The sequence below is a fragment of the Dermacentor variabilis genome, chromosome 6 (genome assembly GCF_050947875.1).
Source record: "Dermacentor variabilis isolate Ectoservices chromosome 6, ASM5094787v1, whole genome shotgun sequence".
In the NCBI taxonomy this organism is placed as follows: Eukaryota; Metazoa; Arthropoda; class Arachnida; order Ixodida; family Ixodidae; genus Dermacentor; species Dermacentor variabilis.
Window position 1 is genome coordinate 39,004,693 of NC_134573.1, and position 17,510 is coordinate 39,022,202.

The window sequence follows — 17,510 nt, forward strand, 5'->3', positions numbered from 1 at the left end:
GGAGCTTGAGCTCAAAAAACAGTGTTGGCTGACGCCGAGATGCAGGTGTCCCTCATCCAAACCAAAATAAAGTCTTTAAAGGGAAACCCAACACTGGGATTTTGTGTACGGGCTGAGTATGTCAGGGCAGTTGAGGTTGACTTCCCAGCTGCTGAGAGAACATCTTAGTTGTGACAAAGTTCAGGCCTCATATCAATGAGCTTGTTATCGGTTGATTGAAATAGCTCAGATTCAAAAATATTTTCTTATTTATGCATTGCCTTTTCATTCGTAGTTGAAAATGTTTGACTCAATTTGGAATGGGTTTTACCATCCGTTTTTCGCTGTGCATTTTACTAACATCTTCCTTCTGTTTTCGTTTTAAATAAAATAGATTTTACTCCTTACTATTCAAACTGGATTAAGTCATTTTTTTATTCAACATGGTTACTAGAGAGTGACAGCATTAGGCAACATGGTGTCAGCCTGTCTTGATATAAAACAAAGTTCTGGCTCATTCAGGGAATTTTGCAAAGGTGCTTAGGGAAAACCTGGAAAACTCAGGGAGTTTGGAAATGTCAACTTGGTAGGCACCCTGAATTGGAGAGATGTCCAGATGTTCTGGCCCTGCTTCACAGTTCATGGTGGTTCTTTAAAGGGGTCCTGAACCAGCCCTTGGGCTTGGTAAACAGACAGTCCGCAGAGAGCATATGCTGCTGAAAACACCTCAGCCAAATTTCGCAGTCATGTGCACCACGTGGAGCTCGCAAGCAGAGTGTGAAGTGACCTTTTTCTCAAACTCTCTTTTCGGCAGAGGCCTTCTCCTCACTCTTTCCCGGCTCCTATATTTTGGCATATAGCAGATTCCTATACATGGCTGCTGTTGGCCAATAGCGGACATAAATTAAGAAAGGTGTTTTGATCAGTACACTTTTTCCTACTGTTGGTGTGTATTGACACAGTTTAATAAACAAGTGGAATAAGCGAAAATCTGAATTTCGAATTTCAATAGAAATTACGTACTTCCAGAAATGCGACTATCGTACTATAGTTGAAAATCTGCATTTCGAATTTCAATATGAATGACGTACAGTCGAACCCGACTATATTGAACCCGTTTACATGGAGTTATTCAGTAGATCGAACAATATCTCAACACGGTATAGTTGCAATGAATATATTAAGTAGAATCTTGTTACAACTAACTTCGCGGGACCAGTGTATTTAATTCGTTAATTTGAATTGTCGTAGTGCTGAAAAACCAATATTTTCATGTCATTAATGTAACAGAACAACAAAAAAACATACCTTTGCAGCAGATGTACGTGTTTGTACGTAAATGATAAATGAGAACGCTGGGCACAGTTTAGCTACAATTTATTGCTTGGAGTCTGCAATCTTCTTCTGGCGAGTAGACAGCAAGTGCTGCAGGCCGAACGCCACCACATCTTCAACCTTCCTCTGAACGTCATTGGGGACATCTTTACAGCCACCACCACCAGGCAACCACACTCTCGGTATCTGCTGCCTTTTCTTTGCCACAAGCAGTCTACCATGCAATGCCATTCCTTTGCCAGGAGGGGTAAAGCCATCCGCACTTGCATCGAAATCGGAGATGTCCAAGGAGGCTGCGAACTGTAGTGCCTTCTCTTGAATAATCGGGCCTGACAAGGGCACATCGTTTTGTCTGGCATCCTTAAGCCGCGCGAGGACGGCGTTGTCGACATTCTGGTAATTGCCAAGCTGCAAGCGTTTTCTCGAGGGAGCCAGCTGTGACTCGATGCAATTTTATGATCTTCTCCCGATCCTTGAGCATCGTTGCCATTGTTGATGTGGGAATATCACGCTCCCTGCACAGGTCGACTTGCTTTCTTCCAGCATTCAACTGCGTCAAAATGTCCACTTTTTCTTTGAGCGAAAACTGGCGTCATTTCTTTTTAATGCAGAGGCCAGGAGAACTCACTGTCAGCAAAGCGAACGCACAACGCAATCACAGCACCGATAACTTCGCAGCTCCTGCCATCGCTATTGATGTGGTGACGCTAGGCCTACGACGTAGTAGAAGAGTCAGAAAATGACCATACCTGACACTCACGCTGATGCCAATGCTGCTAGGGCTGTACCCATTAAAACGGGTTCCCCACTGCATGGCTGCTGCTGCTACGGATGATGATGATAGGTCTAAGCCTCAGGGATTCGGTACCGAAACTTCAACGGAACTTTGTAATAACGAAGAATCTTGGTGATTACGGAATTAAATTATGTGCGTTATTCTGAAATATTCGGTAATCTGAAATTCGTAGTACTGAAAGTTTTTTACATTGGAAATATAGGCATTTTGGTGGCGATCTAAAAAAAATTGTAAATCTGGAAAGGTTGGTAATGTGGTGTTTGTAGTAACAAGATTTTACTGTATAGCAAAAATTACACTTACATCGAACAAAGATGGCAGCGACTCCCAATATATGGAATGACAAGCGGTGCAAAAGTGCCCTTAGAAGTTGGCTTTTCCTTGCGGCCGCGGGGAAACCTGGCGGCGTGGCTCCATCCAACCGCTGTCCCTACCGTGACCATGCTGCCTTGGGTGAGCCGTCGACACCCCTCTGCAAAAATGATCCTGGCCTGCCTGCAGTGCTTGCTCAGGCAGCCAATCAGAGGCTCTTGTGCCCTCGTCGTGCAAACTGGCGCAAGTGCGAGTTGTCTCGCTGCTTTTCTGTTTCATTGTGTTAGCACATTGTGGGCCTTCTCCCGCAGTGTTGCTGTGATGAAGCGGCAGAATTTGCTTTTGCCGTAAAATCGGGTTGAACGCGGTGAGAAGTCAGATGACCCCGCAGCTTGTAAAATTTCGAGGAGCACTCTCATCACGATCTTGAAGAATAAGGGGGACATTAGGGCTAAAGTGGACTAACTCGTGACCCGGTGCCCATGGCGCCCCATGCGTATGCATGACCATGTACAATTGATTCATCTGAAATGGCTTCAGACGTGCCGGCTTCTGCGTGCCCGGTGATGATTGTAAATTCTGATGAGTGCGATGAAGCCGTTGCCGGTGTTGCGGAAGTTTGGAGCAAACTGTCAGAATTTCCGGAATCCACTGACAAGTCAACGGTCGACAAGCTTGTGAGCGCAGATGATGGTGTCACACACCACAGGAGAGCCCGAAAACGAAGACTACATTGCCGCCATCGTACCGAGCACAAGTGAAAGTGGACACAATGAGGAAAGCAACAATGGTCCTTTGCCCACATCATCCGAGGTGATTGGTGCACTCGCACTAGTCTGGTGCTTCTGCACGAATGTGAAAGGTTGGGGCGTCAGCTCTCCGACTTTTTAGACAATGTAAAGAAATCTGTGCGTCGCAGGCAGTGAAATCGGCTAAGTAGAAGAAAATACAGAACTATCTCATGCGAAATTAAGCTAGTTTCATCAATAAAGTTACCATGGTCACTTTAAAATACCACGTGAACATCACATAACCGAGCTTTGACCATACATAACACAACAAAACAATTATATAACCATTCAGTTACCTTAGCATACGTTAATATTCCCTGTTTCCTCATGCTATATCATTATGTAATAAACTACCACAAGAAGTAGTTAGCGCTTATACAGTTGAACCCACTTATAATGATACCGGTTTTAACAATATATTGGTTATAACAGTAAGAAGCTACGGCACCGTCGACTTTCGTATGTTTTCCATGGTGAAATAACCTGCTTACTACAATGCCCCAATGCTGCATTATCGGTTATAACGATGAAGTGTGGCTGCTGGGTGTCCAAGTCGAAAGGTAGTGAAATGAGAAATCCTTGAAAAGAAAAAAAGAAAGGAAATTCGAGCCGCTGCACGATGGGCCGCTGTTCCAGCAGCCACTGTGCTCTTAATTTTTTAGCCATCTCCGCGCGGCTCTCTCCCGTCGCCCTCCCACCCCTCCAAACATGAATGGGCTGCGCCCATAGCTCTACGCCACCCCACCCTCTGAAACACAAATTGACTGCGCCAACTGCGCCGCAAGCAGATTGCTCGCATGTTGCTCGCTAGCTCCTCATTCAGTGCAGTTCTGTGAACAGCTTAATCGCTTGCATTCATTTTTGTTGGTTGTGTCAAAGTCGTTCCTGGCCACGCGATTTCTCAACTTCGCTTGACTCGCCACCGAAACGGAACATGGCTGATGCACCCACTGATCATCGGTAATGCATGCCATTGCCAGTGAAAAGAAAACTATAGATTTGGAAACTAAGTGCTTCTAACCGATCAGACGATCATAGCGAACATACTTGCATCGGATAGTGACGGCGACGACGGCAGCGATGATGCGTTAGGGCAGGCTAGGCCCGCCATCATTCAATCCATCCAGGGCTTCGTTTTCCTGACGAACCTTCCGCTGCACTACGTGAAGGGCCTGAATGCTTTGGAGAAGGATGTCGGCAAGCTTCGCGTAAAGCATGCATGGCTGACAAACATAGGCTTTTCTCATGCAAACCAGTGACAAGTACGTGGTGAGGTGCTTGTGGCGATGTCTCAGCGTTTCTTCTTTATTTCTCAGGCTGACAGGCTGCCGCAGCAGCCTTCTCGCAATTTTTAAGGACCCCTTTTGGGGCCACCAAAGCGATGCCTCAGTGGTGCTCGCATGTCGCTTGCCACCTGTGACCCCTCTTTGCAGTTGTTGTAGCAGTGCCATTCTTTAATGCCAACAGCCGCAACTTGTTACATGCGATTGGAGCGCCTAGGAAGCAGTTAAACGAGTGAGCACAATCAGCAGCTGAGTGGAGGAAGGTGGTGGGGAGGGGCACTGGCCTCCCTGCCTATATAATTTTCTTATATCAGCTCTGCCATCCCCCTATTTAATTTTTTCATGTAACCCGGTTATAACAGTTATCGGATATAACAATGGAATTTTCGTGGCACATGAATGAATATTGTTATAAGTGGGTTCGACTGTACAACACAATCGTTCGTTCATCTTGCGAATAATTTTTTTATTGATAGCATCCTGCACACAGGGAAGGAAATTAATTAATTCTTGTCTGTGTGTTGTACTAAAATTAGGTAAAATGCTGAATTGGGTGATCTGTTATGTGTTCATGGTTTTATCACTACTTTATTGTTGAGTTGCGAACTACAGCTATTGTTCCTACTTTGTATTTATTCTTGATAATTCTGAATTGCAAAGGCTGATGCCCATGTATATATATTATTGTTCTGTATTTTTCTATTTCTAGCCTTGTTTATTACCATTGATGTAACCATTCCTGCTGGGGCCCGAATAGGACCTGCAGTAATTTGTTCAACCTCAGAAATTGTGTGATTGCCTCAGAGATGAGTGCGAAAGTAAACATGCTAGGCGTGTCACTTAGTCTGAGAATAGCTGCACGTAGCCATCTAGTATGCTGTAGCACAGCAAAGGGATGAGACACCGCGAACTGATGGATAGCCTCTGAATTCGTCCCATTGTAGGCCCCGAAATCGGAAGTAGTGGTCTCTATGTGAACACCCAAAATCAAATTTGAACTGTGCGTCACGGTGACGTTCAGTAGGCAGAGTGTTGTGGGCACCACGCAGCTCTGCTGTAGCCTCTGCAGTGCAAGGCATTGAAGCAAGACAGAGCCCTGCAAAGGGGATCATAGGCAGTCTTCAGGGTGTCTACCAACCGGGAAAACCGGGAATTCTCAGTAGTCTGGGAAAACTCAGGGAATTTGTGCCTCTATCAGGGAAAATTAGGTGTAATTTTATTGAAAGGGTCGAAAGTCGCGGTAATGCTGGCTTGAGCAACAGACAGGAATCGCAATGAATCGTCTTTAGCGCCCTGTCGTCGGCTGGAAGTGCTACCAGTGTGCAGTCAACGACCGACTTTCTGGATTCCCGATAATTTGGACGGCTTCGCGGCACCACCACATGCGCATAGAGTCAATTTGTATCAGAACGTCTGAAATTTCGGACGCAAGAACTCTTCGCCATCCGATTTTCAGGATGTTTCGCCGTGACCGCAAGTCCGAAATGGCATTAACGCCACCACTGCTGCCATTTTGATTACCTCGCCGCCTCAAATCGGCGCTCTCGCACGCAGATCCGCTGGCAGCCGTAGCCACCGCCGCGGCAACGCTAGGCCTAGCTGCTTCGACGTTCGCTATGAAGCTTCTTGCCATTGGATGCCGTGTTTTTTATTGAAAGAATTCACTGCTGTCAGCAATGGCACGGACTCCGCCTTTGCGGTCTTCACGATTGGCTTAGAAGCTTGGAAAGCACGGTGCGTTGCATAATGTCAGATTCCGAAAGTCAGCTGCGCCTCCGTACAGATATGTTGCTTGGTGAAGCATACGCAAAAGTATTGCAGTGAAGCATAACAAGCGTGGGAAGGGGCTATTGCCACGGGACACAGTATGTATTCCTTATACACTCGTGCACCCGGTACTTCCTGTGAGAGCACGAGCACCGATACGCCTAATACGTGTACCGACAGGCCTTCAGAGCCTTTTCGAATGTGCCTGTGGCGGTTTGAGCCCTTAAGGGCAGTAAATGACATGCATTTATTTTTTTCCAACTGGCCAATTTTTCGGACGTTTTCGCGGCCCCTAAGGAGTTGAAAAACTCGGACGTGGACTGTGCAACTGACCAAGAAGATGCTTCAAATGGCCCATGGGGCGAACGAGTGGCGGAAGGAGCACAAGAACAGAAAGGACCAACGCATCGAGGCATGAACGGGAAAGGAAGCGTGCTGCCACCATTTTGAAGGAGCTTGAGCTCAAAAAACAAAGTGTTGGCTGATGCCGAGATGCAAGTGTCCCTCATCCAAGCCAAAATAAACTCTTTAAATAGGTGAAACACAACACTGAGGCGTCGTGCGCAGGCTGAGAGTATGTCAGGACAGTTGAGGTTGACTTAACGAGCTGCTGAGAGAGAATCTCAATTGTGACAAAGTTCGGGCCTCATACCACTGAGCTTGTTATCAGTTGATGCAAATAGCCCATATTCGAAAATATTTGCTTTTGTATGCATCTCCTGTTTTATTCGTATTTGAAAATGTCCGACTCGATTTGCATTTTTTTTTTCGAAGTGATTTTATTTGCTGTGCATTTTACTAACTTCTCCCTTCTATTCTCTTTTTCAATAACATTAACACTACTCCTTAGTATTCAAATTGGATTAAGTCGGTTTTTTTTTTTTCATATGCTTACTAGAGAGTGACAGCACCGGGTGATATGGTTTCAGCTTGGCTTGACAAAAAACATAGGTCTGCATCACTCAGGGAATTTTGCAAAGGCACTCAGAGAAAACCTGGAAAACTCAGGGAATTTGGAAATGTTAACTTGGTAGACATCCTGAGTCTTGGATTGCCAATAACTGTGGTTCTTCGGAACGCATTGAAGCACTCTTTGCTGCTAAGTATTTCTGCAATAATCTGTTTTAACATGAAATGCATTTCTTTACTTTGGATGAAAAGGGGTTCAGGAACCCCTTTAAACCATTTGTGGGCTACTAGACACAGTTAAGGAATATGCAGCTTTACTGCACTGGTCATGAGCCACCGTGCTCAGTTGTTGTCTACCAGCCAGTCCGCAGTGGCCCAACTTTGTGTGACCAACAGGTTAGCGAAACATATAGAAAAAAGTGTGCCACACTTTGAAAATTCTTGAATATCACAGTGCCATTTTCAGTGTCTTCAAAACACTTAGACTTCATGAAGTGCTCAAACATTCTTGAATTCGTTTGCTGCTAAGCACAGTAAATTTTAATCTTCTCTTGACATCTGGCAAGGCAAAAGTCAAGGCAAGCCATTCTTGTCAGCAGCTTTTCGATGATTCATGGTGGTCAATAAAAAAATTGCAGTTTTGTCCAGAATGCAAAGCAGTACACAGTCAATATTGTGTGGAATAGGTAGACATAAACATCCACAGTGCGAATGTTTTGAAGCAGTAAATGGAAATGACGACAAGCAAGCACCCCTGGCGAAATTATTGAATAATGTGTGTTTGTCTGCGAGTCTCCTTTCAAGTCGTATGCCACAGAACAGCATATTGCCGTTAGCAGCGAATTTAGCTGGCTATGGCCTCCAAGATGTGCTACCAAATCCCGGAGGCCATAAGTTGGCGAGTGCGGTGTTGAGTAAAGGTCGTAGGGGGCAGAGGTATTGGCGCATTGTATTGTGCACTTTGTGTAGTGTATAATTCCCTATTTTACATGTGAATACCTGCCATCCCTCCCTAATTTGTCATGAAAGTTTATGCATTTGGGCTCCTTCTACGATTTTACAAATGTTGCATTAATTTTTATTAACAGTAAATTCTATTCACAAAAACATTTTAATATTACTTTTCAAACTTCCTGTTGAAAGTCTTCTGACGGTTAAAGGACACCATGAATTACTTGGTTCGACCTAGTTTATGCAGACAAGTTCCTAAAGCAGGCAAAATGAGCATCAGATTTGCTGAGAAAGTCAGTGATCTAAAAACAATTTTTTCCATCTCACTATCTGCTATTCCAAGTTTGCTGCTGCTTGTGCATACCTCAAAAGGCATGTGTCTAGAGCGACCGTTATACATTCTCCCCCTTTTGTCATGGCTGCGGAACTTTACAAATTTTTTGTAGGTACGTGTGCGCCTGGTTTGGTGGGCTTGTTGTCGCCATTGTCCCCTACCTCATTTGGCAAATGTGAGTGGTTGTAGAGGCAGCAGTCCTAAAACAGCTCGCTCTTGAGAACAAGAAGGCCAGTACTATACTGTAAGCGATATCAATGGGCGAGAGAAGAAATGACGTCGCTTGTTTTGGCATATCACAGGGCTCGCTCTTCATGATCTTGAAGTTGAGAGAAGCTATCCTAGACTCGTGGGATAGCTAAATTTATTTATTTATTTATTTTCTGAATGCCGAAATGAGCGCAAAACTAATTCTTTAACTTTCCTGTGCATATTGTCTTACTAACGACTTTTGCAAAAAACAAAAAACATTATAAATGTTTTTATGAGGTGCAGTTAAAGATGAACAGCTTCATTGCACTCATCAATGTTTCAGGATCTAAGTGCAAAAGAATGATTTTATCTTCATTTGTTGTGAAATGGCACTGGGATGACGAAAGCAACTGCACAATAAATGAAACTGGGATAACGGGGCTCAAAGTTTCATCTGTTGTAAACATTTAAATGTTTACTTTGAGCACCGAAAACTCGCCTGGGATGTAGTCCTTTGCCTCTGAGGACACATTTTCTTTCCATTTTGATGTAGTTTCTTGTGTTCGTGAACCTTAGTTGCCTTTTTGATCATCTTGCGTCCATCCGTCATGCAGAGGCAGGTGACAGTGCATTTAAAACGTCCACTCTTGTCTCTCGTTCTGCAACCTCTTTATTAGTGAGAGTTGGAGCTGAAATCAGCAGTTGAATATTTGACGCGAAAACTTATGCTCCGCCAATGTCGCATTGCCGTCACAACCACACGCGGACGTACCGTCACCATCGCTCGCGGTTGCACTTTCACCATAGCTCACGGTTGCGCTTTGACCATCACTCACAGTCGCACTTTCACCATCGCTCGCGGACGCGCCGTCACCATAGTCCACGGTCGCGTAGGTGTTCTGTGGTCACGTCGTCAGCACTGCATGCGGGCCCGCCTTCCTAGTGACCCACGTACGCCGGTCATGCCTTGTCAAGAAGCTCGGCGGCATTTGCTTCTAGGAGTAGTTTTCTCCCTCTTTTCCATGCCTTTCGTGGTCTTCTTTTTCTTTTGGGGCTCATCACAGAAAAGGTACGCAAGCTGCCATGATCGTCAGTCGTGTTGATCGGAATGCGCACGGCAGAGGTTCGTCAGCAATTAAAATCTACAACAGCCAATAGGAGTGTGCCCTGCGCCCCACGTGACTGCTGTGCCTAACTGCAATGTCGCATTTGCCTTCTCTAGCTTGCATTTGCTGCTTTATTTTTCAGTGGAGAAATGCGTCGCTCCGGCTGTCTTCAGCTCTGATCTCTCCTTTTTACAATGATACCAAGATGGCGGCGCTGCGTCAACGGATATCCGGGCAATCCGCGGTGCGACGGGGCCTCCCAAAGCCCAATTTTTTCGCATTTTTTTATGATAGCTCTGAAGGAAAGTGCTGTTTTCTCGATTTCTACTGGATATATTGTTATAATATTTCACCACAAGGTAAATAAAGGTCCATGGATTGCGAGAAAATACATAAGAAAATCTGAAATTGTTACAATTAAACCACTTCGATTGCCGTGTCGCCTTTTAAGGACTTTGCTCAAGGCGGCTCTTCTTGACAGCCACCACACTTTTGCTTGCAGCAGCAAGTGCTCATAGGCAGCACTCATATACCTGCACAGCTCCTCGAAAAGATTAACACTTCTAGGCTTTGACTTGCCTATCACAACTGTACTCTTGGCACTAAGCTCCTTTGACCATTCAGTGAGTGGACATAATCTCTGTGTTTATCAATGCTGTGAACACTTCCACATTCCCCGTCTCCCTGGCACCATTGGTCCAGGCTGTGATGCAGTTCTTCCAGAAAAGTCCGCTGGAAAGAAAAAAAAAAAACTCTGGAATGCATCAAAAATTGCCTTTCCCTCAATGCAGCAAAGGAAGTTGTGCAATTAGACTGTCGGTCAGATATTTTATGATCGGTGGTTGAGGATAGTTTTAAACATAACAATTCTCGTCCTCAGTAGTTTGCAAATTTTGTCTATCTTTAGATTCTTTCAGTCACTTAGAGCTTGCACGTTTAACGCCATTTCACGGATGCATCAACAAATATATTGTCACTGGCATTTGACTTGTGGGGCCCTTTCTTCACGTATTCTTTCCCAGTCATTGACTTTATGACATCCTGAAAGCAAGGCATTATGAGGTCCTCACAAATTGTTTGAGGTTTTGGCTGTTTGGCTATTGTGTAGGTGGGCAGGTGCAATGTTCTAGTCTTGCTCTTGCTCAGGGATGATGCAGCACTCTGGAACTGGAAATATTAATCATTCTGAAGGCTTACCCTAGCCTGAAAAGTCAAATCTTGAATGGAAAAAGAAAACTCTGAAGGAAAGCTAGCGACAATAAAATGGGCAACGTGCAGAGCGCGACAAGCCAGCACAGTGTCACAATTGTCTGTGCGACATTGCTAAAAGGAAAAAAGAAAGTCGCAGTTTCGCTCGAAACACGAAGCATCGCTTGCGATAAGAAATTGGTGGATGTCTATACGAAGTAACGATAGTAGTTTTATCGGTTGTGTAATCTCATAAATATAGGCATACTATACTCGCCGACACAGTTCTGTGGCTATGAAGGGAAAACTACGAGTTCGTGGCTTCTGCACTTGTGTTACCTCGCCAAGTAGTCCAGCAGCGTTTGGCAGTGTTTTTGGTTGCTCGGAACAGACGCTGAATCGGCGCAGCTTCCACATGCAACGGTTTCGTGTTTCCAGACGCGAAAGGGAAAAGTGGGAAAATACACTTTTACACTCAGTGGTGCGTTCTGTCTTATTGAACTGTTGCTAATAAGGTGTTCATGTTTTCTCTTCCCCAGCCTAAACTAACGTGGATTAAAACATGGAATTCTCTTGAGAAGCACTTTCACTTGTGTGCGCTTTGCCTCCGCAGCTTTCCATTCATAGCCACATAGAGTTGTCCGCGCATGTAACTGAATTAATAAGCATCGTGTCACGCCTGCACAAGCGTACAAACTCGCTATCAAAATGCTGCAGTGAGCAAACGCAGCAGCGGCAGCGAGCGAATTGGCCTTTGTGCAGCTGCTCGCATCAGCGCAAATTACGCCTTGAAAACACAGCGCAGCGCGGGCTCTGTAGCTGTCCGAGTTGGCTTTCAAGGTACAGCGGCCCAGGCAGGTACGTGTGGCTGCCTGGCGTAGAATGGAAAGTAGAATGACCGCCCTCCCTGCACTCTCCTTGAAGCCTTGCGTGCGACGGGAGGCGGCGTGTTTCCTCCTCTCTTTCTGCCATTGTGTGTGCGAGATTGAGGCATGATTGCCGGCTCGCCCTTGTATGCTTTCACTTGCACATGCAGCATGCGTTGTGCGGTTACGATTTTATCGCTCGTGGGCTTTATACAGAACCTCACAGCAACGCCGATGGCAGAAATGTGCCTTGAGTGTCCATATATTTGCTATCGCAAATAAATTTCAGAAACAAATTTCTGTGAGAGCAGTTTCAATATTTTCTTTTTCTGAGTTGCAGCCTTCTATTGTTTTTTTTTCCAAAGTATAAGTGCCCTATCTTTGCATGTTGGATCTCTTGTAGTGAGGTAACGAGAGAGCATCACTGGGTTCATGCACCTGTTGGCCAAGACATCATTGCAAATGGCACATTAAGGATTTCCCACAGTTTCTCTAAACCTGTATTGCGAATAACTATTGCAGTGTGCTTTCTGAGCTCCCATTGAACGAGAAATGTAGCTGCCATCACAGGTGTAATTGTAGAGGTAGTCCTAATCTCACCTGGTATGCTCTATAGAGTGTTTTTTTTTTTTTCCCGCCTTCAGCGTGCACATTAGTGGCACCTATGTAGAAGTTGCAAAAGTGCAAATGACAGGCCATGGCCTCCAAGATCTAGATGAAGAAGCCCAGACGCGCTACTTTAACTTGGCAGCTTCAACCGACAAAAGCAGCTGGTGTATTTCTTGCATGGCTCTCATGTTTCCCGCATGTCCCTTGTTTTGCTTTCTGGCACCAGGGCACAGGTAAGGAAGCGCATTTTGACCAAGTGCTCTGCCTCTGTGAAGCCTTAGTGAATATGAAGACTATATATAACCAGCTTGCGGAACCGCAGTGGTGTGCCTGTATAGCTCCTGGATTCCAAAGAGCTCGCTTTGAGAGCCCATTTGTTAGCTCTTGAAAGAACAGCTAGCGGAGCATGTAAACAGAGATTCGCTGTATTCGCACAAGAAGGAAAGAAATGGAGAGCAGAGACACTGAATATCAACTGAAAGGTCACGCGCTGGTGGAAAAAAGGGATGGCACAAAGCCCGCCTGCATATGCTGAAGCAAACATTAAAGGTTAAGGATATGAAAAGTTGCATAGCCCCGCCGTCTGCTCTGCCCCTGCAGGTGGGGTCCACAGCACCTTACAGTGGCACCACCTCTGCGGTATCCCAACCACAGCACGTGCATCAAGTGGCACAGCCTTACAGAACTGGTTCCACAGGGGCGCCTCCGCGGAACATCGGTTCCAGCTACCAGAGTAGCACCATGGATGCATACTCCAGCAAGAAGGGGCCTCCATACGGAGCCACGGCTGTGAGTGAATGTTCCACAACAAGTGCTTGGGCAGGCTGGTGCTCGCCTCGTGATGTCTTAAGACTAAGGCAACTAGCATTGGAAACATATTGTCACATTGTCAGTGACGGTGAAGACCCAAACACTGCTGGAGGTGCGAGCTCTTATTAACCAACTTGTGCGCAGAAAGGCCAGGAACTCTCAAAGCGCAGCAATAGCAATGAGCACAGTTGCTGGTCGTTGAATCTTATCTCACAGATCAAGTGCGTCCACTGTCTACATTTTGTATTGCTGTATCTTCCAGAAGTAATCACTGGTGTACATGCATGTTCAGGAATGTGCAACACCGGTCTAGTTGTGTGCACAGATTAATAGGCAAGACTCATTCGCTTTAGAATTGGCGATAACATTCAAGAAATTACAGCAATGAGAGGTGTGTCTTGCACCGAATGATAACTTGATAACAGCAATCATCCGGCAAAAAATTAATCACTGGCAAAAAAGTGCAACAATGTATGTGTGACAATATTGGAATGTTAAAATTTCTAGAAGTGAAAATGCAAGTTGGTAAACGTTCAACATGTTAGAACAACACAATAACAAAGAATGGAATGAATGAGCACCGGCTAACAACTGAAGATTTATATGAAAAACATGAGCTATAAAGGGCAGTGTTACTTGAAAACTAGCCTAAGCAGGCTCTTGGATCAGTGCGCTCCTGAAAGATAAAACAGCAGGTAAAATAGTGTCAGCAACTTGGTTGGTAATGTAGATGCACTTTTTCTCACAAAGAGCGAAAGATGGTTGCTTAAGGCGCAAGGAATTGCCCTGTGCTTCTTTCACAAGATGGGCCCCCAGGATTTCACGCATTTTCTTGTTGATGTAACAATGTAGAACATCAGGCTTCTCAAGTCAGGATGCACGTCCACATTTGGACACCGAGCTGCAAGGTGCACACGGTTCTTTCACTTTAGGGGTGTAGCCTGGTGTTACCAGTACTGACTGTAATCATGGTGTTACTAGTACTGGTATCCTGCCAGTGCTAACCTATTGGCCTTGGAACTTAGGTACTAAAAACGGCTCAAGGCACAGTAAAACATGGTTGCACCAGGAAGGTTTTGTATATAGTAAAATGTAGGGGTGTGCAAATAACGAATAGTATTTAACATTGAATCAAATCAAGGGAAAAAGCTAAATATCAGAAAAGTAGCGCTAAGTGTATTGCTTACAAATTTTATGCTAGGAAAAAAAATATGCAGATAACTGCACATGCTATGTACTCTACTCTCATCACATAAGAATTTCATTAGCTATCAGTAACCTTGGAATCAAGGTGTATAGTGTGGCCTACTCCTAGTAAAGGGAATACCAAATTAGTTTTCCAGCACTGAACACAGCTCAGTTCCTTATGAAAGTCTCAACAATTTTTATTCGATCAATGGAATGTCTGTTGAACACAATCAAGCACTTTTTTGTTTGTTTCTGAAGCTGAAAAAAATACTCGAGGTATGCTGTAATGAATATTTTCAGTTTAATGGGAGCCATACTGTGCTTAATGGCAACCTTCCTGTCACAAAAGCTGACATTTTAAGCTGGCTTGCTAAAAAAGTATTTGCTGCCTTCGTGTTGTTGCGAAAATGCACCAAAATGTTGGAGACATTTTTGCCTGCATCATGCTTGACACTGCCGGTTCTTGTGGAACCTGAGCATTGTTAACACCATAATAATCCGCCTTAAGGCCCTCCTCAATCATTCAATTATGATGTCAACCCTGCAGGTTTTCACATCGTCATCGACACAGACGTAGCTCTATGTGTCCGCAGAAATGCCATTTGGTCCTCGCATAGCTAGAAGAATTTGCCTTCTCTAAATCTGGCGATCCAAGCCTTTGCACTGACCCCTAATTTATAGGCGTCATTGGCAGATGTGGAAGTTCTGCTTAACTGTGTTAGTGGTCTGTGATAAGCGTACGGCAAAGAATGGTGCTCTATTAGATTTACTAAATGGGTGGCAAAAGAAGAGAAGCGCAGTCAAGGACGGCAGAGGATTAGATGGTATGTTGAAATGAGGGAAATTTGCAGCCACAAGATGGAATTGGTTGGTGAAAGACTGGCAACTAGAGATTGCTAGCAGAGGCCTTCGTCCTGCAGTGGGCATAAAAATGGCCTTACAATCATATGTTGATGATTTGCAGATTTACATTTTTGCCTTTTTATAACAGACTTGGACCTGCCATGAAAATGCCTTTGTTATATCAATCTGATATTCGTTATTTGCATATATTCACTATACACTGATATTCACGAGAACATTGTATATTTACTTCGTTAGATCCGATGGTTTGTTGTATCCATGTTCTCTATATAGAAGTTTTGCTGTATTTTTGCATTGGGTCTATGGGAAACGAACTGAATGTTCACATATTGTTCCTAATGTCCAAACTTTCGGCCTAAGCAGGTTGATTTTAACAGCAATACACTGTACTAATATTTAGTGTCCCCTTTGACACTGTTTAAACTGTCATTTGCAGGGTACTTACTCGCAAACTGGAGCCCCGGCAAGCAGCACGTATGGCACAAGTGCAAGCGCATATGCCAGCAACTCTAGCGCAATGAGCGCTAGTAGCTTCACGGGGAGTAGCATCTCCAGCGCCCTCACGCGCACCAACGACTACCGCAAGAGCAGTCTCGGTCCCACGGCGCCCATTCCAACCAGCTACGGACGACTGCCACTGGGTCACCTAGGGCGCGGTGGCCCTGGCATCAAACGCTACTGATCTAAGTCAGCGCAGGAAAAGCAGGATCCTTTTCCCCCACCATTTGGTTGCTTCTAATTTGTGTACATATCCTTCACTCAATAAAGAAAACGGTCATCTGTTGCATAAGTGCCAACTGTTTCTTCACTTGCCAATAGTTGCGTGTGCGCATATCCTGCCAGCTGAGCTAATAATGGCAGAGGGCCTTTTTAAACACCCAAAGAAAAATCGAGTAGCGCGACCCATTGCTGCACATGATATAAACAGAGCCATACACTAGATGGAAACAGCATGTGGATATGCCTGTGAAACTGGAACCAACGAACCGCTGGTTACTTCGGTACAACCTTAATAAATCAGGTTGAACTGATAAAGTATTCTTTCAAAACTGTTCTCGTTAACGTAACATAATTGGTTGATTATTAAAAGAGAAAATGTACAAACTTTCGTTATTTTAATTTCATACCCAAACTTGGCACCTGTATGTCAGCGTGACGTGACAGATTTCAAATAATTTTTCTTTTTTTTTTTTTCGTACTTGGGCCGTGGTGGACTGGCAAAAGTTTCTGAAACTTTAAGAAAATGGCACTGTTCTTTTTTTTAATGTGAGGCTCTCTTTGTCTACCATTCCATGGTTTCTCCCAAGTTGGTCAATCTGTTGGTTGGTTGGTTGCTGGTTGGGTTTCCACAGAGTAGATTCCTCCTCACTAATAAAAAGAAAGAAAAGTGCGTCTAGTGATAGCAATTTAACCTCAGACCCCCAGCAGAGTAGCCTGATGTTTTAACTATTAGGCCACAGTCTCATGTACACTTCTATCTGGCTCTTTCGTAAGATAATCACCGGACCATGATTGCGATGATGGTTTCCATACGATGGCATATAGTACCCATGATGGGCTATCTGCCAATAAGCGTGTTGACTGTGATGATTTTCGCGCTATATCCCTTACCCACAAAAGGGGAACGGCCAAGATAGGGCTGGTGATATCGATTAACATTTAATCGATTCGAAGTATCCAGCGAAACTATTATTCTTCATTGATGTCCACCCTTCATTTAATCAGTTAGACATGTTCAATTGATTGTTTTCTAGAGTGAAAGGAGTGGCGTGAAAATTTTCATATCGTACGTGAATGGTGGACCACGAGCAGTGACTGTGCGGCTGTGGTAGAGCGACTTGTGACTGTTTATGCGCGTCCCGAGTGATGCCGAGCCGAGCTCTTCCCCTCTCTTCCCCCAAACACCACCCAAAGCTGGAAGCTCGAGATGTCCTCGCAGTTCAAGGTGTACTACAGCAACCCAGTCGTTGATCTTCGTGTCACTCCTAGTCCACTGAAGACGTGGCATAGCATTTGCCTCAGTTTTGAGCATGTATATGACACACCGATTACAACTTCCGAGTGTCTATTCTCGCATGTTGGTTGTGTGGCCATCAAAAGAAGGTGTCGTTTTCATCCAAGCATCCCAACCAATTCACATTCCTACTCTGTAAAAAAGAGCATGTGGCTTAAAATTCTAAGCAGTAATTTTCTTTTACCCTGTGCATATTGCAACTTTTTGCATATTTTA

The 17,510-nt window shown here is 44.6% G+C and overlaps 1 protein-coding gene across 3 annotated transcripts in view; it reads left to right on the forward strand.

Moving 5' to 3' along the window:
- The window catches only part of LOC142584739 (uncharacterized), a 103,841-nt gene extending 87,768 nt beyond the window's left edge, over positions 1–16,073 (forward strand). For 2 of the 3 annotated variants that reach the window (XM_075694966.1, XM_075694967.1), the window contains 2 exons: positions 13,019–13,207; positions 15,717–16,073. In XM_075694966.1, coding sequence (XP_075551081.1) covers positions 13,019–13,207; positions 15,717–15,962 — 435 coding nt within the window. In that variant the 3' untranslated portion in view covers positions 15,963–16,073. The remainder of the gene's footprint in view (positions 1–13,018; positions 13,208–15,716) is intronic. The other variant, XM_075694968.1, reaches the window with a different exon arrangement.
- The last annotated feature ends 1,437 nt before the right edge of the window (positions 16,074–17,510 follow it).